This window comes from Meleagris gallopavo, chromosome 29, assembly GCF_000146605.3.
Source record: "Meleagris gallopavo isolate NT-WF06-2002-E0010 breed Aviagen turkey brand Nicholas breeding stock chromosome 29, Turkey_5.1, whole genome shotgun sequence".
In the NCBI taxonomy this organism is placed as follows: Eukaryota; Metazoa; Chordata; class Aves; order Galliformes; family Phasianidae; genus Meleagris; species Meleagris gallopavo.
The window spans coordinates 2,566,659-2,589,860 of record NC_015039.2 but is presented as its reverse complement, the minus strand read 5'-3'; the positions used below and the strand labels follow the sequence as shown (position 1 = coordinate 2,589,860).

The window sequence follows — 23,202 nt, the reverse complement described above, 5'->3', positions numbered from 1 at the left end:
AGCTAAAGGGGAGGGAAAAAGTTCCTTTTAATACAGTGCACATCATTCTCCAGCTGCCAGGAGCTAAAAGGAAGTTTATCTGCTTGTGTATGTTGTTGCACTTGTTTGCACAGATCTGTAACCCAAATCACAGACCTGGGCAGCACAGAGAAACAGCTCCTATGATTCCTTGGCATCGGGGCAAACAGTTCCCCTGGCTGTATGCTTCCATTTGTATCATTTCTTGCTCTATGGCAGTGGCAATGCATTGCTATCAAAATACAAGAGAACTTGTAGAGCAGAAAATGAAGCAGAGAGACAAGCCCAATTCCAGTTTCTCTGCCAGTCCTTTGGCAGAGCCAAGCTCCTGCCTTCAGGGACTCGCCCTTGGAATCCAACCAGAATGATCAGCATTACCTGACCAGATAAAAATATATCTAAGAATGCAAGATTCTCGTCCAAACTTCCCAAATGCACTGAGCTGGGCAGGGGCCCAAGTGGTTTTCAGAGACTGTGGCCAAGAAGCCGGTTTTGGTTCCATTAATGCAAATGAAATCAGTGGTGTTTATTAATGCAGTGATCCAGTCTGGCTGAAATGAGGTATGGCATTGCATGACCATTTCCCAGGTTTTTAATTACCTACAAACGCAGGGCTCCTTTCTCATGCTTTATAAATTCACTTTTTGATGAATGCGATCCCACATGCCCACGTTGCTCTGGAAAGGCTGCGGGAGGGGGGGAGGGGGAATAGAAATCTGGTTCAGACCTCACCAGAGAGCACAGGATGTAGCAATGAGCAAAACCTTGCAGTTTCTGGGGCAGCTTCACCAGAAAGGAGTGGGCAGGAGAACACTTCAAGTCAGAACGGGCTTCTCATCCTGTCAAAATCAGCTGTTGTCCAAAGGCACTCAACTTCAGCAGGAGGCAAGGAAGAACGTTTGACCTCCAGGGCTGCCAAAACAGGCTTAAGAATAAGCCAAGCTTTTCTAGGTTAATCAAGGAATTGCAAAGCCTCCTCCAAAGGCTGCTTGTTCTCTTGTAAAACAAGAAGATGCATGCCTTAAATCTAGTCTGAGTGGGGTTATCTTCACCTTTGAGCTCCTATATCTAGTTTTCAACCTACCAGAAATTCCTTCCTATAGCACCTTACAGAAAGTGAATGCCCTGACCTCCCCTTCAGGGCCCCAAGCAGCCAGAACTGCTTGCATTCCCCACTACACAGCCACCTTCCCAGCTCCAGAAGATGCAACAAAGCACAATTGGAAAGGCCAGAACCCACCAACGATTGATGTTCACCCACGGACTTGGCTCACCCATAGCAATGCCACGGTCAGAAGGAGCTCCCTTTGCCCACCTGAGTCATACATGTAGTCCACCTGCTCCTGCTTGATGACCACGGCTGCTGGGTACTGGCAGCTGCTGCCTGCCTGCTCATACCGAGGGTCATGGAACTCTTGCTTGAAGCCCTGTGGGGGGAACTGGAGGCATTGCTCAGATATGGGGCGCTGGTAGGTGATGGGAGCATCCCGGGCCATGCCCTGGGAGGAGGGGAAGGAGCGGCACATCTCCACAGGCGGCTGATAGGCAGAGCTGCAAGAGAAGAGAGGGCGTGGGATGCTTTCCTAGGCTTCTGAGCTGGTGTTGGGCTGCTCCAGGGGACAAAAGGCCTCGTCCCGCTTGCTGTGTGGGCTGGAGGGGCTGCACACAGAGGTGAGGCAGGGAGTCGACCCTACAGTGGGTATTTGCAATGACAACAACACAGCCCATCGTTTGCAGTTGATGAGCTTCAAGTTCAGACTTCCCTTCAAACCCCTTGGCATCAGATGTGGATTCGTGGTGCTTTAGGCTGGGGGGATTGCTGGAAGCTGAGCACTTGGGATCATAGAATGGTTGTATTGGAAGGGATCCTAAAAGTATCTGGCTCCACTCCTCCTGCCATGGGCTGGGTGCCCTCAGCAACTCAGACTCCCAGGGCCCATCCATGGCCATTGACACCTCCAGGCAAGGGCACCTCCAGCACCTCACCGTTCTCTGGGTAAAGAATTTTCTCCTCCCATATCACCTACATCTCCCTTTTAGTATAAAGGGACTCTCCTGTTTATAAGCTTCTCTCAAGTACAAGGTGGCTGCAATGAGGTCGCCCCCAGAGCCTTCTCTTCTCCCTCAACCTTTCTCCATAGCAGAGGTGCTGTAGGCTCTCAGCATCCCTGTGGCCTTCTCTGAACCCATCCCACATCTTTGTTGCTCTGGGGGGTCCCACAAGGGCAGAGCAGAGTGGCACGGTCCCCTTCCTGCCCTGCTGATGCAGCCATCTCTCCTTCCCAAACCCAAACAGACAGACCCAGCCAATGGCTGCCACAGCTCACCTGTTTTCAATGAGGTATCCACAGCTGGACGTGGGGTGGGGTGGCCCTGAAGGGGTCAGGAAGTTCCTGTCCTGTCTGGGAAACTGCTGGAGCTGTGACTGGATTGGGGTTCCTGGGTCAGGGGACTTGATCCCAACCGGTCTGGGTTGATCATAGGCACTGGGGGAGTCAAACAGATATTGGAGCATTACAATCCTATGGTTATAATGCACTCAGTATTGCTCTCATCAGCACTAGGGAGGAAAAAAGATGCTGGCCCTGATCTCCCCATAGCTCCAAGCTATCCCATGCATTGGAAATATCAACCCCTGTGTGATCCATGCTGCAGATCCATACCACGCTGCCCTCCCCCAAGTCAGGTTGTGGCAATAAGAGCTCATTAGATAACACAGCAGCACCCAGTTTCCCAACAGCCCCCATCCCTCCCTGCGTTACCTGGCATAAAGGCACTGCTCTCCATTGTGGTATTGGAATGGCTGCTTGTGGTTGCAGGACAGCGTGGGGTCCGAGGAGGGACTCTGTGGCTCCTTTTTAATCTTTGCAGGAGGACTGTGAAAAGCTACTGAGGGGGAAAGGTGGGAAAAAAAATCAAGCTGAAACTTCCCTCATTTATGGAGAAAGTCCTGAGGGGTTGCGTGCAGGAATCCTATTTTTCAACACATGAAAGCAAAGCTTTGGTTTGCATCACCAGACAAAACTCTCTTCTGTTGGCATACTTGTTAAACATGTCTTATGGGTAGCATTAGCATGTAACGCTGCATTAAGTTATAATGCAATAATATGATGCTACACTACGGATTTCCCGATTGCATGGTTTGTCCTGCATGAAAATAAGCGTGAGGCTTCTGTAGACAATAAGCTGAGGCTTTCCCTGGGAAAATACTATTATAGATTGCATCCTATTACATACATTGCATCCTATTACAGGCAGTCACCAGACTAACTCACACAAAAAGCATTTCCAGAAGCACAACCAACTCAGAACTGGAGGTCCTGCTCTAGAAGAGCCACATCACTGCTCACACAGAGCACACAGCAGAACCTGACTTCAGGTCCCTGTTTCCACCAAACCCACCTCCAGGCTGGCAGAGCAGCTTGCAGGTCCTCTCTGCAGCCTCCCTCCTAGCCTGTAATAGGAGGAATATTTCTGGGCTGGTTAAGGTTTCATGAATAACAAACGTGGGTTGCAGTTCACAGTGTCAGGATGTGGGTAGCGTTACTTCTTGTGCTTAATTAAATCCAGCAGGGAACTCAACTTCCTTCACCCATTCCTCTGGAAATCTCACCCTGGCTTAGGGATGTGGTGAGCATCTTTTGCCTATGGGCTCTGCTGCTGCTGGTAGGAGGCTATGGCACTTAGGGAGGAAGGAAGAGTAACCCTAAAGAAATGCCCAGCTCTGTTTATACAAACAAGGGGGAGATCAGTCTCCCAAATGAGGGCTGAGCCCTTCCCAAGGCTTGCTGCAGTCCTTTTGCCAGTTTCCTCCCACCTCTTTGAGGTGACACAACCCTGCTTACGAGGAGTGGGATGTCCAAAGCTGTGATTATAGTTTAAAGGGTGGAAGATCACATCCTGAACCATGAATAACTCATTTTGCTGGGTTTGTTTCTGCACTAACCTGTGCCATAGGAGCACCAGCTGTGCTTCACTGCAAGCCTGGCAATTCCTAAGTGCCACAGCAAGCTCCTAACAAGAGGACTGGGGAAGGGGCTGCTGCTTCTTTCCCTCAGTACGTAATGTTCTGACCACTTCTTACTGCTACCACTTCCCCCACCCTGCTCCAGAATTAGATCTCTGCAAGAAGGGGGGAAAAAAGTAGCCCACCAGTCTGGCTCTGTTTGCCTGCCTTGGGATTCAGCTCACTCCAGGAAAGCCTGTCATCACCCTCTGCATCATGCCAGCACCCAGAGGGATCCAAGCAGCCTGACAGAATCAGAACAAATAAATATGTCCATCAGAGAGTAGAACCTCAAACTGTTTTTGGCTCCCTGAGGATGAGGGGCTCCCGAGGGGAACCCTGAGCTACTCTTCCCAATGCACAACGTAAAGGGATAGACAGAACCCATCTAAAAAACACTGATGTATTGGTTGAACCTGCAGTGGGAAAAACAAAACAACAACAACAACAAAAAAAAACAAGTAGAAATACTCTGCCCAGTACACTGAGCTCCATTGAAACCTCGAGCAGTAAAACGTGCTGGGAGCAGCCCACTCCTTCTGGCCCCTGCTAGCTGGAACAGGCGATCGCATTACAACTGGCTCATTCATTGAGATAGAAACATGGGACCGGCCCTCCTCTCAGTTCTAGGTCAAAGAGAGGAAGAAACAAGCTGCATGACTCAGAGAGCACACCCAGAGCCAAGCTGGGAAAGAAGGAGGAGAAAACCACTCGGAGGAGCATTTTGTTTTGGTTTTCATGGGGAAAACTGCCCCAAGCAGAGAGGAACAGAGATGGGATAACAGCACAGCTGACTGCAGTGGCTGTAAATGAACATTTACACCCTGCCCAGGGGATGGAGCGACTGCTGTGCCATTGGCATTTGGGCAAGAGAGGAGCAGGAATTGCTGCATAGCCGTGGGCAGAAGCTCCCAGCCCTATGTGGGACCTGCACAGTGCTCAGTGCTCTGCAGGATGGATGCAAATGCTGTGCTTTGCACACTCTGGTGCAAACAGGGTTATTTTCAGCATGTTTTCAGTTTCTAAGGGCAGCACGAGCTCATGTGGGTGAGCAGAGCCCCAGAGCGTTCCCCCCTAGGACATGCAACACCCAGAATTCCACACATAGCCTAACTCCTTCCAATCCAGGCTGAACAACAGCACAAATTCTACCTTTGATTTGATATTAATGCACTCTATAAGCTCTTCAGGATGCCTGATCATTCACACGTGCACCACCTGAAAACACACCCACTGAATCAGCTCAGCATAAGGTTTGGTAGCTCCGAGCACACAGACATCCCTGCATTGTATGAATGGGAAACACTGGGGCTTCGTTGTCACTGTCACAACAAAGCAGGACTGAGCAGAGCACTTCAGCCTCCATATCTGTGTCACATCTGCAGAGTCCTTTGGGGGGAAATGGATCCTGGAAACGTATCCAGCCCTTCTCCCTTGAGGTGCACACCAGCCCCACGCCACTTACGGTTTTCTGAATGGAAGTCAGGCACAAATTGCTCATCGCTGTCTGGAACCTGAGCTGCCAGGGGGAGGGGGAAGAGAGAGAGAGAGAGAGAGAGGAGAATTAGATTTGGTACTTCGTATGGTGTAATTAACAGTAAGGTAGAAATGATTCTATGCTGGAAAGACCTGAGCCTTCTGTGGGGAGGCACTTCAGTGCTCACAGAGCTGCTTCCCTTTGGGATTCGTGAATCCAGCTCTGCTGCACACAGAGCTATGCTTCAGCATCCCGCCCCTTCCTTAGGAGCAAAAGGGTGACAGCAAGTTTACCAGCTCCAGGTTCACTTTTCCCAACCAACATCACACGTGGGATCTTTTTTAAAGGCATTTAGCAAAGAAAACACTCTGATCAGCTGGTGGATTTGGAAAGGCTGTGCCAAAGTAGCAAGCAGAGCATGACACACCTACATCTTTGTATAGGAAGGATCCTTTCAGCAGCTCCAGCAGCAGGGGATAGCTGCTAACAGGATAGGAGATCACTTGTAGATGGGCAGGAAGACAGCATTTAGGAGGAAAATAACAATACCTGGAAGAAGATATTGCTGAACAACTCCAGCATCTCACTTACAGCACAAAGTCTAGACTTAATGTCTCCCTCAGCCAAAATGAAGAGCCTCATGGCAAAAAGTCAGCAGCACAATAGAGGAAGGAGTTTGATTGCAAGGTGCTCAAGTGTGTCTTTGGCAGATTAACATTAAAAAAAAAAAACAACAACCAAATGCTTTCATAGTCCAGAGTGCTACTGTACACTCTTTTGACACCAGAATGCTTGGATATCCAAGTGGTGCTGCTTTGTTTGTTGTAGTTACCAGCTCTTGTGATTTCACAGCCGTCAGCCACACGTCCTCCTGCACTTCCTGCATCTCCCATTTGCCAAGAGCAGCATTCCTAACTTCACCCTTGCACATCCATACAGGGAATAATTCCTTCCAGCGTTCCAAGCACAAACACTACTGAGCCCAATCCTTGGTGATGGGTGTGCTCTGCTTCCCTCAGCCCTCGCTTCACAGAAGGAATCATCTTGGGGAGAACTTTCACCACAGCACACGCCTGTTGCAATAATATTTTATAACTTCCAGCTATTACTTTTATGTCCCTTTAACTGCAGGGAAGGGAAAGCTTGCAGCTTAAGTCACAAAACCACTTATAAAATATACTGCTGGTTCACTGCAGACCTTGCTCTGGATATTGCGGCGTGAACAGAAGTCTGCACTTGGCTCTAAAGCAATGCAGTCAGAGTAAAGGGAGATGAAGAATGGAAGCCCACTAATCTCGGTCATGTGAAGCCCAGATAGACAAGACATGCCAAAAATAAACCTCAGGGAATAATCCCTGGCTAACAATGGGCAGCGGATTAGAGTGGAACTAGCTGAGCTCTTCTCACTGCAATCACTGCTCCTTAAAATAAGTAATGTGACAGCTAACGGGAACCGTAAGTCACAAAAGGAGGGGAACAGAAGCAAACCTGCCCAATTCGTCATATAAACCACCTTCAGAAAGTGACTTAGAAGAAATAATGCAATCACACCCTCTGAGCCGAGGTTGGGTTTCTCAGCTTGGTGCGCGTCGCTTTGCTGACAGCTTCATTCCAAGATCTGCACTGTCACCATCTGCCAGCGTCACATCAGCACATTCTGACAGATTCTGGATGCGGATGAGCCGTGTAAAACCTTCCTCTTTTCTGAAAGCATGCAGTAGTTTTTAATCACAGGGCATTTTCTCACATGCATTTCTCTTGCGTTCAGCCAGAAGGTTTAATCTGATAACAAGGATAAAGGGAAGATCTGCTTGCTAACAGACAGCAACAAAACAGCCTTCAATAGATTTTTGTTCTCTACTTCTACTATACCCTCTCAGAAATAATCATTGCACAAAGCCACCTCCAAAGCCTTCCTTTAATGACTCTTATTTCTGGGCTCTACCCTCTCATTTCATTTTGTCCCCGTTAAAATCTTGTCTTCTCAGCTCCGAAGATTCATTAGTAATTTCAAGAACGGTCTGTATGTCCATCAAAAATAAAAGTCATTACATTTTATGAGGCACTGAGCGCTGCAGGCACTGCACTTTTTGTGACTGCAGCATAAGATTAGGTAATAGGAAACCCAGTGCCCCATCCTCAGCTGTGGGATCTTGACAAGATGTTGGGATGCTCTGCCACTCAGCTGCACCCAGCAGAAGATGGAGAGCAGAGCACATCATTGCTGAGTGCGTTGTGAGCGAGGAATAATTCATAGAAAGCAGCAAAGCATTTGAAGTTATGGGAGCAAAAGGCATTTTAAAGCTATGGAGTATTCATACTTACAAAGAGTGAGAAGGGGGGAATTTCATCTGATAGGAATCAAAGAGCAGAGCTGTTAGCACAACCCAAAGTTCCTTCCATCTTCAGAGCTATTCAGGAGTTCTCCCTCCAAGCAGAAGGAACTCAGTAGGAATCATAACATCGTGCTGCTACTTTTCCTCTAAGGTTTGCATTATAGGTAATGAAACACATTAATGTCTGTTCCCTTTTTTCACCCACTGCTATGAGACCTCAATGCAACCTCCTTTCCACCTGAAGCACCGACTATGGAACATCTGCAGAGTGGGAATGAATTCACACAAATAGACCCCAATCCTTCGGATTAATATTTGAAAACATTATCAAGCATCAGAAAACTCAAAATTGAGAGACTGCTGGAATTTGACTCTGATATAAACGTCTCAGTGGAGAAATCAGTCCCAAGCAAGCATGCAGCTCCATAGATCCAACAAGCAGCCAGTGATTAATACCTACATTCCTGCTCCAAATTAGCAGTGTTTCAACCCCAGAACAGCCTCAGTTAATTCCGATTGTACCCTTAAATCCTCACTGAATTCTACCTACTCCAGATTGAAAAGCACACAAAATATTTCATTTCTTTACTTAACAATTATTTAACAACTATTTAACTACTGAGAACCGATATCACAGTAAGCATTCTCCTATTGATCACGAGTCTGTCTTTAAGGAAACCTTTTCAGTTCCACTACAAAACAGATCATTTGAAGCACTCAAATTAGAACAAATTCACTACATTGCTTAGAACCATTTTCACTTGGAATTATCGGCACTCCTCAGCACTTGAGATTTTCTCTTCTTTGAAGCCAAGAGAAAACAGTTTAGATATTAATGTAGAAAGATGAATTCCAGGATGGTACTTGCAGAGAATTATCTTCCAAAAGAAAAAACCTTAGGAAAAGCACCTCGGCTCCCAAACTAAAATAACAGTTCATTGTTTGTTTAAGAAAATATAAATGTTTTGGTAACTAACAAATATCAGCGACAAATTAGCATAAAATCAAACCGGTTACAAGTAGAGGCTGAAACAAAAATTGTAACCAGGAAAACGGGCTGGCGGCCAAGTTCCATTCATAAGCAAATACCCAGCACAATGGTGTGATTCATGCTTCTTCATTTACACAGCGCAGAGGTTGGCAAGTCTGAAAAAAATCCTCAATGTTTGGAGCTGGGCAAACAAAGCAAAGGAACAGTACAAACACCAAAAAGACAAAGAAGCGAAAGACGAAGAAACCAAAACAGAGCGAGGGGAAGGAGCCTACCTTCTGTCAGCCAAGTCTCCTGGAACTGGCTCAAGTCCTGGAAGAGGTCTGCACGAAAAGCGAGAGGTTTCTTCAGAGGAGCTCTGGGGAGGGACAGCGGGATGCTCCAGCGGGGAGACGCCGGGCGGGACGGGGAGGTGGGGGCGGAGGCACAGGGGGAGGACCTGGACCCTGCCCAGAGCCTTCCCCAGCCTCCCCCTCCAGCCCCCCCACCCTTACCTTCCGAATCCTGCGCCGGCAGCAAGCCCGGCTCCATGGGGCTCTTCCCAGCGCTCGTCGGAGTCCGGCACCCGGAGCCCGCATGGCCCGGCGGCGGCTGCGGGAGGAGCGGATCAGCGCGGGACTCCGAGCGGGGGCCGCCCCGACCCGAGCCCCATCCCACGCCCGGTAGAGCCACCACTCACCTGGGGGAAAGTGGAAACCGGGCCAACCCTGGCGTTCGGTCCCAACCGTTACCCCTTCACTCCTGCCCGCCCGGGCGCTACCTCCGCGGCCGCGGAGCTCGCCGGCTCTCGGAGCGCACCTGGGGGAGACACAGTGGAAGGTTACCAGCGGGCCGGCAACAGCTGCCGAGGGCGGGGGCTACAAGCGGGGCACCCCGCACCGGATAGAGGGCTGGATGAACGGGGACTCCAGGGGAGCTCCGAGCCGCTCCTACAACTTCAGCAAGCGAGTGGGACAGAACTCCCCGACCCCAAGAACGAGCCTCCCCTGGTCCAAGGACGAGTCCCCGACCCTCTGGCCCCGCGTCTCACCCGGTGGCGGCTCCCGGCCCATGCGGAGCCCCGCGCAGCCCCGCCCGCGCGGCCGTTCAGGCCGTTGAGCGCCCGGGGGCGGCCTCCCATTGGCGCATCGCCGCCTTCACGAGCTCAGCTCCCTGCTCCTTTGTTTCATTGACTTCGTGAATGAAGCCCTGAGCTGGGGCGCGTCCGCCAATGGCAGCTGACTGAGGGGAGAATAGGCGTGGCTTTTTCCGCCGGGACCAATCAGAGCGCGGCGCTCTAGTGTTCATTCAAGGACGGAGCGCCCATTCATAAAAAAAACTCTGGAAGTTCATTCATGAAAGGCTGCAAAGGAGCTCGAACCGCGCCGACCGAGCACGTTCAGCCTGCGCTTTCAGCCTCCTATCCAGAGCGGCACACGACAGGGCCTGCCAGTTCTCACTCACACTGCAGTCATTTTCTAACAGTCTTTAGGTTATTTTCAGCCCCGTTCCGGAGAAGTTCTTCAAGTTCCAACAAGATTTGGAAAAAAATCTCACTCGTGCATCTGGAGTTAGAATAATTAAAGCCTTAGCAACCAAAACCAGTTTTACCTTTGCTGCATGGGAAGGGACGAGAGCACAGATTACTGTTAATACTATATAGAAAACTGTACATCTTGCCATGTTTTCTCTACAGCCAATGCAATCAGCATAACATGCTTATGATGGAAAAGTATTTAGTTTAAATGTATTTTAATCTTTCTGCTGGAAAAAAGACATTTCCAGCGTTACCAGGAACCCACTCTGTCAGGAAAACAGCCCTCAAATGTAGTTTTAACCTGTTCATGGGAGAAAAACAAGAACCTGATAACTTATACCACATCCCCAGATATTACAAATACGTGGTTAAATGCAGCTCCAGGAATTTAACTTCCTCTGGCTTGAGAAGGCCACTGAAGCATAGGAGTTCATCTTCTGACTTTTCAGTTTTGCTGAATTAGATTCTGTTTGCATGTTTTTAGCAATTTGTTCAAGCAGTTAAATTCAATCTAAGCTGTTGGAAAGCTGCAAGAGAATACGCCCCCCAGTTGGATTGTTGTTCAGCTATTCATACTTTAAGTATTCTGCAAAGTCTATGAGACACCAGATTCTCCTGCTTTGCTTTGCACTTTCTGCTATACAGGTCACTGCAAAATAGCTTTTTGACTCTTGGTTATTAATGCTGCATTTCCTGGTTAAGATATAATGGAACCTTTGTTATTTCAGATCTGATTTCAACATATGGCTGTGCTCTGAACTGGATGGGATTTTCCACTGTCATATTTGTTTGCTTTATGACGTTCTAATTTCCCATCCAGTGGGCAATGACAGAACTGGCAGAGGCCTTATGTCTCTGCATGGTTGTCTTCTCCCTTCTCCATCTCTATAAAACAAAAATAACCTTTCCAGCTTTTTTGACTGCTGTCAAGTCCATAGGTGCAGAAACACATTTAGAACACAGCATAAGAAGACCTACAGTTTAATAAAAATAAACAGCTGGGTGAAGAGCTCAGGTTTCGTACCATCAGGATTGAGTTCAGCCATTCTCCAATGCCACGTTGTTCCCTGGGTGGGGAGGTTGTGAATAAGGTGCTGAGTCTACTCTTTAGCTGTTGATATTAGCCTTAAGTTGATGCAGTATCTGAGAGAATGCAGATCCTGACCCAGGAAACACTTTTGAGTGTTTTTGTGTCATTCTAAATCAGCTTCATGAATGTCCCAGCTCTGTGGATTGCTGCTGTCCCTGCAGCCTTTTGCTTTTGCTCTTCTGGTCATGGAAGTCTGAGTCCTTTTGTTTTGCAAACTGGAACATAAAAACGAGCTAGAAGGAATCCAAGGAACAATGTCACCTGATTTCCAAGAGGGATGCTTGGCAGCGTCCCCATCATAACTCAATCTGAGACAGAACATGAAATAAAGGCTGTGCTGAAGGAAGTCCAAAAGCAAAGCTGGCATAACGGGTCTGTATTCCTAGAAAAAGGGTGGGGGTGATTGGCAGACACAGGTGACTGACCAAGGTTCGAAGTGCACAGTGTGCTTCCTTGCTGGGAAGTTCTTTCTCAAGCACAAATGTTTCAGTTGCGAGGATGACTTTGGTTTTTCTGCAACCTGCAGGAATGGGCGCATGAGTTATTCACTCATCTGAATGTCATGTCTCAATTTTGTGGTGTTATATGGGAGCAATTCAGCAGGATTCCACTAACCCATAGAGCTTTGCTTATAAGCATTGCTATGCCTCTCTTATTTAGGTGGCTTCTATAGTGTCTGCAGCCTCAATGTACATGGAAGCATCTGGGCAGGTTTCTTTCATTCTTGGGTTGGTTTTACACACAACACAGAATCTGGAGACAGCACTTTCCTATCAGGTCTTCTGAACAAAATGTCCCTGTTAAGTATTCATGCCAGCTACTTTTTATAATGTTCAGAGTGAGAGAAGACAGCTCAGGCACTTTGTCTGCAGGAAGGAAGCAATTAAATTATTAGCACTTTGAGAAATTAAATGATATAACTTATGGCAGAATAAGTTTAGCAAAATGTTATAATGTAAGAAAACAATTAAAAAGAGTTATATAAGGTTGGGTGGCTTCTTTATTGTGATAGAGTGGGCAGTTAATTGATTGTCATCTCCCTATAATGTACCAGAGCAGTTGTGAAAGCAAATAAAGAAACTTGTGCTCAGGATCTATGGAGGTGGATTGTAGAGAAAGGGGAAAGTGAGCAGCAAGCAGTCTGTGTCCCTCCATTCCTTCTCCTTGTATCTTGTGGGAAATGAAATAGAGGATTTCCTTGTCCTCTTTTCCAGCTCCCAAGGCCAGGTGCTGCGAAGTCGCACCCAGCCCCTCCTCTTACAGCAATGCAGGAAGCAGAAATGCTTCAGAATTGAATCCCCCAAAATGAAACAAGCACGGAAGGTGCTTCAGAAGCTTTGGTGGTGATGCTGGTTTCATCTGCTGAGGGATGACTGGAGCTGCTGGAGCACAGAGCCATGTGTGGCAAGTGGGAGACTGTCAGCAGCTGAAATGGGTAAGGACAAAAGCAACAGAGCTAGTAAGGAGGTAAAGGAGGTGCTGGTCATTAGCAAGCACTCAATTAAGGCAGGAGAGGAGCACAGACTTCACTGGTGGTTGCACAGAGCTGGGGTAGCACGGCGGACACACAGCTGTTAGCAGGTACCAGCAACTCGCCCCATTACAGCTGAAGTAACCACCAATAAAACCTAATCAATGAAATCCCTTTTAAGCTGGTTGGATCAGTGACCCAGAAAATAGCTCCCCTGCAGAAAAGGAAATGATAGTCTATAAAGTGAGAAGTCAATGGGAAAAATCTATTAAAGCGGCTGAGCTATCAGGAGACCTTTGGTGTTAACTGAAACCTTTTGGAAAGAAGCCACAAAACTTGCAGCGGACTTTTAACCCTCCAGATCCTGCGGTGGCAGAGGAGCCATCCGTCCTGCTGCAGCCCAGTAGAGGGCAACACAGACAGCCCGGCTCCCAAATGCTCTCACGTTGGTGGGGCAGTGCGTGTAGGATGGAAGGGATGCTGAGGAAGCACTGGGCGGTGGGGTCAGGCGTTCAGATTGCAGTGAGATACTGCAGAGTGCCCACCAGTGTGGGCAGTGGTGCTGGTGAGCACCGAGCCAGTGCTTGGTTCTCCTTTCAGGGTTCTGAGCTCCTTTTCCCCAGCGATCTGCAGCACACCTGGAACTCTCAGCCAGTTTCTGTGTGCTGATGTTGGTTGGCAGCCCAGCAATCAGCACAGCATCCTCAGCCTGAGGTGGTAAGGAGGATGAATGTGGTGGACTTAAAAGAGTATAATATATAATATAAGAGTATAAGAGTATAATAAATAATATATCTTGGCACCTAAATCTAACATGACCCACAAAACCACAGTGGAAAAAAGATATGTATTTATTTGATTTCCCATTGAAGTCTTCTTCTGGTCCCAAAATCTTCTCTCTTTTGATTGGCTGTGGACAGCAGTGATCGTTTGCTAAGGCTGGAAGACAGAAAGCAAAATCTCTGCCTTGCTACTGCCCCTTCTCATGGAACTGCACTCTTATGTCAGAAAGTAACCAGGGATTCAACAGATGTGGGGGAATGGTTAAATCACAACAAAAATGGGAAACGCATCTTGAAAGACATAGACCTCCTGAAAATCTGATGATTCAGATCATGGCATGCATTGAGTTCCAGCTAAACTTAATTTGGCTCAGTGAACCTGCAAAGTACTTTGCAGAAAGGTTTAGATCATCCACCATCCCATTTGCTATGTACAAATGAGGAGCAATTCAGTGATGCAAAGTTGGGGAAATGCATTATCCAGAGCTTGATTCTTGCACATGATATGCAGTAAGGAAGCCACGTCCAGGTGGAAGCAGAAGTATCAGATCTGCTTCTATGTATTCAATTTAAAACCTATTGGAAGTGCTATAGCAAATCTACCACCCCTCCCCCCCAGACACCCAGCCCTTTTGTTGTCTCTTTAGTCGGTACCTCTGACTTTCCTTCCTTTCTGCTTGGGTTTAATAAAAAATAAAGGCTTTTAAACACCAGGAGACGGTGGAAAACCTTTTCAGAAGCAGTAAGAAAATCCATAGAATTACAATGTGAGAAAACATTCTCTAAAGCAGCTTCACTGGGACTGGGATGTCGTAGAGCTGCAGGAGCTGAGGTTCCTGTCTGCCTGCAGTAAGAGTGATATTAAAGCTCCACTTTCTGAAAGAGGCTCCCACTTTATCAGATTTTACCTTGTTTTCTTTATAAACTGTTTAGTCCTGGTGCTTCGCCAAGCTTCCTACTTGCCAGCAAGACTCCAGTGCTCAGAGAGGGGAAGAAGTGAGTCATCCCCTTACAGCACTCCATGTTTTCTGAATGGAGCCCTATGGGACCTGCCCTGTTCTTTGCCAGCCAAACTGGCATGTGGTGCACTGCAAGTCTAAATATACACAAATACAACGTGCTTTATATGAAATTCATTTTAAATTCGCCTTTCCAAAGCTGTTTTGATTCAGTAAGTGGTGTTAAATTCTTTTTGAAGGCTCAGACGAAAAGGAGGGGGAACAGTTTTTTTGGCTTTAGGAGGATTTCACTTAAGATGGGTGTAGGTTTGGTCGTGCCTGAGAAATGCTGCCAGCTCACCCACCTCTCATGGAGCAGCAGTGGCCTTGAGCATGCCAGCATGGGCACATCTCAGATGTTCAGCCCAGCAGAGCCAGGAACTCGGAGCTGTTCTGGCTCTCTCCTGCCTTACAGGACCTGTGATGGCCTGAAAAGTGGTGTTTAAGCACGAGTGGGCTGTGAAACCCGAGTGTCCGTAATGTCCTCATCTCAGAGTCAGTCTTTGTGTCTTGTAGATGAAGGTGTAAGTTTTAGAGCAGGGAATTCCAAAATCCATGCATGAATCCCTGGATCCCAGGAGTGCCAGCAGCCCAGGTGTGCCCTCTCTCCCCAGGGAGGAGCAGAGGGAGCTGAACTGTGCTCTTTCCAATGCCTGTGTGCTAAGAAACATTTCCAGTCCTTCCCGCTGGGCACAACATGTGGTGTACCAGGAAAGATGTTGTGTTGGGAAGGACAGAAAGGCACTGCTTGGGCTGCTGCTCATTCCTGTTCTGTGCTCCATTTCCCATCTCTAAGATGGTAAGGCATGAGTCACCCCAACTCATTTCCCCCTCGTTACAGAGAGGGACCTTCATGCTTTTCTGAGGAGGTGCCCCTTGCAGCAAACCCCATGCACTGCAGATCCCCTACATAAAGACAACCCCCTGTGGCTCCTCCTGTTTACTCCAGCAAAGAATGAAGTGATTAATGGGACCAGAACATCTCTTTCCTCCCCGGGATCCACAGAGAGGCACAGCTGAATAAATACCCCATGTTATTGTGGGCTGCTTGGCTGGGGGTTAAACTACAGGTAGCCAAGAGCGCTGCCAAATGTATTTATTGCCACACTCTGCAACCAGTAACAATCCCACAGATGAGAGAGGGTCAGGAAGGTTTATAGGGACGAAGTGACATTCCCAGCTTCCCTGTGCAGGGGTGCTCTGGGTGTGGGATGGGGGATGGCTGGATGGGATGCCCTTCTGTTCTCCCAGCAAGTGCGATTAGATAAGGTCTAACACACCCTGTATCTCCCTCAGTGCAGACTCTTACAGTGATTTTCTGCTCTTACACAGAATTTTTTGCACCCATCTGAAGTGATAATCCATTTTGCCTAAGAAGTTCTACAGGATTCGGGTTCATAACCCTATGGGACAGTAAGAAAAGACCCTATTAAGGCAGAGGCTGTTAAGGGTTAATACACTCTGCACTTAGCCAATATCTGAGGACGATTGGGTTCAATCAGAAACACAGATGCTCTTCTGTATCCCCGTGAATACGGTGGTTAAAGGAACACCAGACCTCAGCTCCATATCCCACAAGGTTTTAGGTTTTTCCTAACAGAGCACCACTGACCCAGATTAATAGAAGACTGTCTGTGTGACACCTCTCAGCCAAAAGGAATGAGATGTGTGCTCTGGAAGGAGCAGAAGGGAAGTTTGGTCTCAATCTCTGTTAGTGCTTTTACTGCCCATGTGTTGTTTCATCTGAATGCCAGCAACCAAAAAAAAACAAAAAAGAAAAAAAGGGAGATTAAATAAAGAAGAAGGAAAGCAAAGCAATGAAAAGGGAACAAACCCAAATCTTCAGGGTGTGTATAGTGATAGTGCTTAGGTCTCAGAGCAGCACACTATCAGGAGACAACGGCTTCCTCTCCAGCAGATTGGTACTGGAACAGCTGCCCAGAGAGGCTGTGGATGCCCCGTCCATCCCTGGAGGTGTTCAAGGTCAGGTTGGATAGGGTCCTGAGCAGCCTGGTCCAGTATTAAATGGGGAGGTTGGTGGCCCTGCCTGTGGCAGGGGTTGGAGATTCACGATCCTTGAGGTCCCTTCCAACCCTGACCATTCTGTGATTCTGTGGTTCCCAATGGTTTCATGCTCAATAGAGTGCACAGACCTGCAGAGTGCACAGTGGGTGCGTGTAGCTGGCAGTCTTGCACATAGAATGTCAAATCACTGCCATTGGTAGCTGTTCTAATGACAGCATGGTGCATTTGCTGTGATGAGGTGCTTGGAGGGTTGGCTGTGGGGCTCCAGTTCCCAGCTGGGATTTCCAAGCTGGTTGAGACATCTCTTGGTATTGGAGGTCCCCAGTTTGCATTCGTCAGTGGTTGCATTGGGCTCAAATGGCTGCATTGCATGCAATGAAGGATGGGACACAGAGTTAGGAAGGGAAGAATGGAAAAGAGGTGTAACTCGGAAGGAAAATACCAGTGCTATATATATAAGTATATAAAGAAAATCAGAATAAAGTGGAATCAATTCATCATCTCGTTATACGTGTTTAACCTCTGAAGGGAGTCTGAGTGCCTTGGGTTTGAAAATAGAGCAGCTTTTCTATGCTCTTTTTCTCAAGCCCACAGAGAAAACAAGGCTGTAGATGAAGGATGTGGAGCAGGAGCACGGGGAACTCACTGCAGGATCCTAACGAGAGGGCTGCACTACACAGCAATCTTGGGATCAAGCTCAAGGTTCCTGAGTGATGGAAAACACATTTGACAGGGCTGCTCTGGGAGCTTGTTGCTAACGGGAGCCAGCTGGGGAGCACAAACAGAGGCACTGCAACCAGCCCAAATCCCACCTTCCTCTGAAACTTCCAAACCTCTTTTTTCCTGTCGGATTCCAGACAGATGAAATTTTCCTGGCGTGAACCCACTGCTGGCAGCATCTCGGAATCGTGATAAGTCAGAACCCGTGGGCTGATTGACAGTCTGGGAAGAGAAGGTGAAGGCTCTGCAGCCCAGATCTGGCCTCATCTGCCCCCATTCCACCTCCTCTTTCAGGTCTCTCTGTGCTATTTCTCATTTTCTGGAAATCCCAACTTGAATTTGATTCCGAAGCTCGGTTGATACTGTTGTTTGTATGATAGTGTCAGGAGTGAGCGCATTCCTCGGATCATAAATCATCTCCACCTGACCCCAATTAATTGCAGACCCTGCGTTTCATTGCTCTCAGCTCTTGGTAGTCATAACAAATGAGGTCATTGTGTCAGTGAGACACCACAGCCGACACCACAGGGAAAGTCATGGGGGACCCTGATCCCGTTGTGAGACGGAATGGGCCATATTCCTCCCATTGCTTCCTAAAGAAGAGCCACAGGCTGACAGGCAGCAGAGTTAAAATGTATATACATATCTTTAATAAGGATGGATGAAAAGCATTTCTCCAAGTTTTATTTGTATTCTGGAATAGATAGAATGAGAATCCGAGGCAGCCAGGTGACCCATCTTGCATGGAATGATCCAGTGGCATGTGCCCAAGCAATGTTGCAGCAGGAAATTCCAGAGAATTTTCTTATAACTCAGTTTTTTCACTGTTGTATTATCAATGCCATTTATCTTGCTTGTTTATTATTGTCATAAAAGCTCAGTAATGGTGGAATGATAGCGAACAGTCGGAAATTCCATCCCTGCAGAAGGGCAATTGGTTCCCTTCTTGATGGCCCACCAGCAAGAGCAATTGCCTTGAAACCTCAGAAGCCTTCTCCTTAAAAGGTCTGTGTGATAAGAGGAAGAGATGCTCTAAATTGCCATTGGGAATGACCTGCCATTTAGCCCTGTTGTGTACCACTGTCTACTTCTGGATGGTGTAACATCGTTTTTTATCTGTGAAAACTCAAAGTGTTCAATGCGATGAGCTCATCCTATTTCTTGGCATCACCTCATCTCAATTCTGGCACAGACAGAATGAAATTTCAGCAGAGAAGACAGTAATAAGAGAGGTCATTTTTCTCCTTAAAATAATGCTAGTCAAGCTAGCCCTAAAAAACTAAAGGAAAGTGAAAATTCCAGCCAAGTTTCACATTTGAAGCTGTGTACAGATTCCAAATGCAACATTATTACCCTTGTGTTTTCCAAATGGTGAGTTATATTCTTCAGATATGTAAAAAGCAGTGGAGGACGGGTGGCTGTTTTTCTCAATGCCAAGATGCTGATCTCCGAAGGATGAGTTCGTGCCTTACAATCCGTGCCCCATACCTACAGCTTCATCCTCAGCTTCAGGTGCAATTTTCTGCCCTGCTACTCTCTCTGCCTATTGCTTGTGCCGTGGAGGAGCTATCAGAATAATAATTAATAATAGAAAGGAATGGTTGTGTATCATCAGTAGTGAGATGCCGTGGGTTAGGCTGATCTCAAATACAAGTAGAGTTGCTCCTTGTATTGCCATCACATGAAGAAGGATGCTGCTGCTGATCTACCATGCTGGGTCTCCAGATGTCCTGGTTCCATTCCCAGTGCTCTTCCAGCATCTCATAGTTGGAGGGTGGCACCTGGGGACTGCTCTATTCTTGAAGTTATCTATTTAAGTTGGAGCCTTGCACCATTCCAAGCAGACCTGGAGCTCAGCTGAAGCCTTGCGGTAACACCAAACCCACAGAACCAAACCCAATGGGTACCATCAGGACACTTTCTGCTCTTTGTCTCCATGATGACTGTCTCTGATTTAATGAACACTCTACTCGGACTGGGCAGCTTTTTCCAACAAACCTTGCAGAAGCACAAGAGCAGGAAGATTTTGCTTCTTGCAGTAGAATAACTTTTTCCATGCTTTCTTGTCTAGCCTTGGAACGGTTGGAAATGTCTTCTCAGTGTGTGCATTAAAGACTTCCTGCCTGGAGTGTGCAAAGGACTCTGAGCATTCACAGGATATTAAACAGAGTCGTAATGGAACCCAACAGTATAAACATGTCTTCAGTGCAGACAGGAATGCCTCAACCCCTTACGTCGTGTAATGTAAAACATACCCCAGTTGTCTGTCTTCTCTTCTGCAAATAAACAGGGGGAGAGATGTGTTTAAAGTGTTTTCCTGTGAGACAGATAATTTCTCATCTCGCTCTTTCATTCTCTTCTGAAAATGTGTTTCTTAAGGTGAAACTTTATAGAACTTTATAGCTTTGCTATAACTCAATCCAGTTAAATTAGGGCTGTTGGAGTGGCTTGATACGAGTCTGTTTTGTTGGCTCTATTAAATGAGAGGCCTTATTTTACAAGTTTTGTCATTTTTCATGGTAGAAGATGCAAGATAGAGTATAGGGTATGTACAAATGTGTCGGGAAATACTGAAACGAATGCAGGCCTGTGACTTAGAGTCTATGCTAACTTGGAGCTGAAGGGAGGAAATGGTCCTTTCCTGATGTCTCTTCCATCTTCAGCTTCAGTATAGCACTGTTGGGCTGATGCTCAGCTGCTGACAAACTGCCACGAGGAGGAAATGCTGCGTGTGTGGCAGTACAACTGTGGGGCATTGATGTCTTCCAATGAATCAAACCCTAAAAGCTGCCAAACGGCCTCGGTGCCAATTCAGGTGTTCTCTGTTTCTTACACTAACCCAAAAGCTGCAGTGTGACAGAAGGAGGCTGGAAAAACTTCTATTTTTTTTTCTCTAAAAAGGAAAGATTGAAACATGACTCAATGCTCCGTGGTATGAAGTCACCACTCTCTCTGTTATTCACTCCCATTATCTCTTTGCAATCTGTTCCCAACGGGGCTTCCGGGCAACCAGCTGCTGACCCCTGTGTAAAAGTTATTAAAACAATAATAATAATAATAAAAATTGCAGTATAGAGGGAGGGAACAGTGGGGTAGAAGTCTGGTGGTGGATGAACACCCTTCCTTTGTGCAGAAATTAAAACAGTGCAGCATTGTGCAGGGGAAGGATGGGGATAGGAGGGTTCTGCAGACACCTGCCCCAAACAGGGCTGCAATGGAAACTGCCCCGTTGTAATTCACAAATATGGGCTGAAAGGTTATAGCTCAGTGCTGGGATTGTTTTACAGCCACGCCAGGCGAGCTCCACTCAGACAGAAGCCCTTCTACTGTAATCACTGAAAGAAAATGGATTTCCTGTCTATCTGCTTAGAAGTGCTGCATAGATCCAGTGCTCAGGTCCGGTCTCTAACACAGACATATAGTATTTCCTGAAGGGGCAGTGCACCATCCCCGGGGGAAGGGATTACCCAAAATACAAGATAGTGGCGGATGAAACTCAATAGGAGCACTGCTGGAGGAGGGGAAGAAAGCAGAACGGCAGAAAAAATGGTATGTCTGCTGTGTAAGCTGCCCTGATCCACTGTGTGCTGGGCTCCCTGCATAGGGAATTGGGCTGGACGCAGAATTTGGAAGCTTTGCTCATGTACATTATGACCCACTCAGTGTCTCTGACTGTAAAGTGATTACTATTATGATCTGTGAGTTTTCCAGACAGTGCAAACAAAGGCTTTGGTTTTTTAGTCACATAGGGGCTGTGAGGTGGGGTTTAAGGGCTCTCATCATCTCTGATGGGGGGAACTGGAAGAGAATCCTGCTCTTGCACAACTGCTGGGCATCCCACGTGTGGTTGGGGTCAGCATGAAGTCTTTGTGTCCCCGAGTGGGAGGCATTGAGTCACTTCTTGGGGGCTGGCAGGGATGTGAAGGACTGCTGGAAGCTGCTTGAGAGTGCAGGAGTGGGGAGAGGGGACAGAGAGAGCTTTGGGTGCCAACAGCAGTGTGGCAAAGGGGGTTGGGTGGAGCTCTGGCCACTCCAAAGACCTCCTCTTTCATGCTGATCATGGTGGTTTTCTCCTCAAAAAACACTTTGCTGTTGAATGTGAGAACTTTGTTTCCATTGCTCTTCCCATGAAGGTGAACACAGTGCCCACAACCTAAGTGAGGGCTTTCGATGTCACCATCCCAACGCATTCAAATGCTCAGTGGCACTCAGGGACATGGTTCAGTGTGCACGGTGGTGACAGGGGGTTGATGGTTGGCCTTGATGATCTCAGTGGTCTTTCCCAACCTTAACAACCCTATGCCATGGAAACGTTGTGCTGCATGAGATTGGGCTGCTCTAGAGATGTATAAGAAGTAGCTGAGCTTGCAGGGCTTGCATTCAGACCAGATATTCCTGTGTTAAATGCTCAGACCTCTGATGCTTCTGCCCCAGCTCTTTGGCCTGATGCTGCTGTTTCCAGCTGAGTGTTTCTGCAGCCTCCCCAGAAACGTGGTTCTCTGCCATCTGGTGTGTGTTAACCTTTGCACTCCTTAGCAAAACATTAGGCTTTGCTGGTCATATGATAAGGTGTATCCAGTGAAAAAAGAGAAATGGGCAAGCTAGGTTTTTCACATTACATCGATGGAGATTGTTGCTTCTACAGTGAGCAGCATCTCAGCAGAGGTTAATGCCATGGTGTGACTCCTCTACACCCAGGAAGTAATGGATTTAAATGGTAATAGAAGAGAAAAAAATAAAACGAATGGGAGAAGCCGAGCTCAAGACTTGGCTTCAGGGGGTGGGAGGAAAGAGCTGCTAAATCTGAAAGAATCCACACAATTGCTGTTGTGACTGGTAAGAAGGAGATGCCAACTATGAGATCTGCAGGGCGACGCTCTTACATGGCTCTACCACTACACATCCATATATCTACATACATAAAATCACATAAACCCCCTGCAATGAGCCCCTTGGAGGAGCTGGAGAAGACATCACAGCTTTTTTGCATGACAAACAGCCAATTCAAACACCTTTGCTGCTGTGCTGCACGGCTCTTCTCCCCACATCTTTTGCCTTTTGTGCTGTCAGGGAGAAGTCCAAGCAGGTGGTTTAAGAAAACATTAGCATGGATATGTCATAGCCTTAAAAAAGTGTTTGAAGGGAAACGGAGCTGTTGCTTCCAATTTTTCACTTTGCTGCCTCCATGATGAAATACAGCCATCTCCACTTAAGTAATACCTTATGGAAAAGGAAGTGTCGTGTTTTTATTGGACGCCTTTTATGACCAGCCTCGGTGAAAAGTGCAGTTGTGAGCAAGTCTGCGCTCCTCCAGCCTTTCACCAGCTTGTAATCCCACAGAGGAGGGCTCCTTCCAGGCAGCCAGATTTGCAGCAGTGGGAGGTGTGGGGCAGGGAGAGCTGCTCCATGCACTGCAGTGATTTCCGAAGGCTGATGCCACTGTTTGCACTCTGAGTGCATTTCACTTGGTCGAGTTTCCACCGAGGCTGGGCTGCTCTTTGGATGCAACCAAGTTCACATCTAGCTGCAATGCCCTGCAGGGCTTCACAGGGATGTGATAAACCAGGAGGAATTTCCCCACCAAGGTTCTAACTCTTGGACAGCAGCTCAGGTCACAGCAGTGATTTCGGGATGTGTGGGAAGGATGGGAGCTTGCTTAGGGTTCTGTCTGCTGGAGGGCTGTTTGGGTGGGTGTGCTCAGTGCTTGGAGGGCATTGTTTAAAATGCAATGGTTTCAATCCATCAGTGACCAATAGAAATGAGTTTTTTTGT

General features: G+C 47.4%; 1 protein-coding gene across 1 annotated transcript in view; it reads right to left on the bottom strand.

Moving 5' to 3' along the window:
* ETV4 (ETS variant transcription factor 4) overlaps window positions 1-9,521 on the bottom strand; it is a 14,880-nt gene extending 5,359 nt beyond the window's left edge. Inside the window, exons 1-7 of the mRNA XM_010724558.3 lie at window positions 9,508-9,521; window positions 9,323-9,419; window positions 9,104-9,151; window positions 5,490-5,543; window positions 2,781-2,907; window positions 2,346-2,504; window positions 1,334-1,569 (exon numbers count right to left, since the gene is read on the bottom strand). Of these exons, the coding sequence (XP_010722860.1) occupies window positions 1,334-1,569; window positions 2,346-2,504; window positions 2,781-2,907; window positions 5,490-5,543; window positions 9,104-9,151; window positions 9,323-9,359 (661 nt within the window). The 5' untranslated portion in view covers window positions 9,360-9,419; window positions 9,508-9,521. The remainder of the gene's footprint in view (window positions 1-1,333; window positions 1,570-2,345; window positions 2,505-2,780; window positions 2,908-5,489; window positions 5,544-9,103; window positions 9,152-9,322; window positions 9,420-9,507) is intronic.
* Window positions 9,522-23,202: the final 13,681 nt, after the last annotated feature.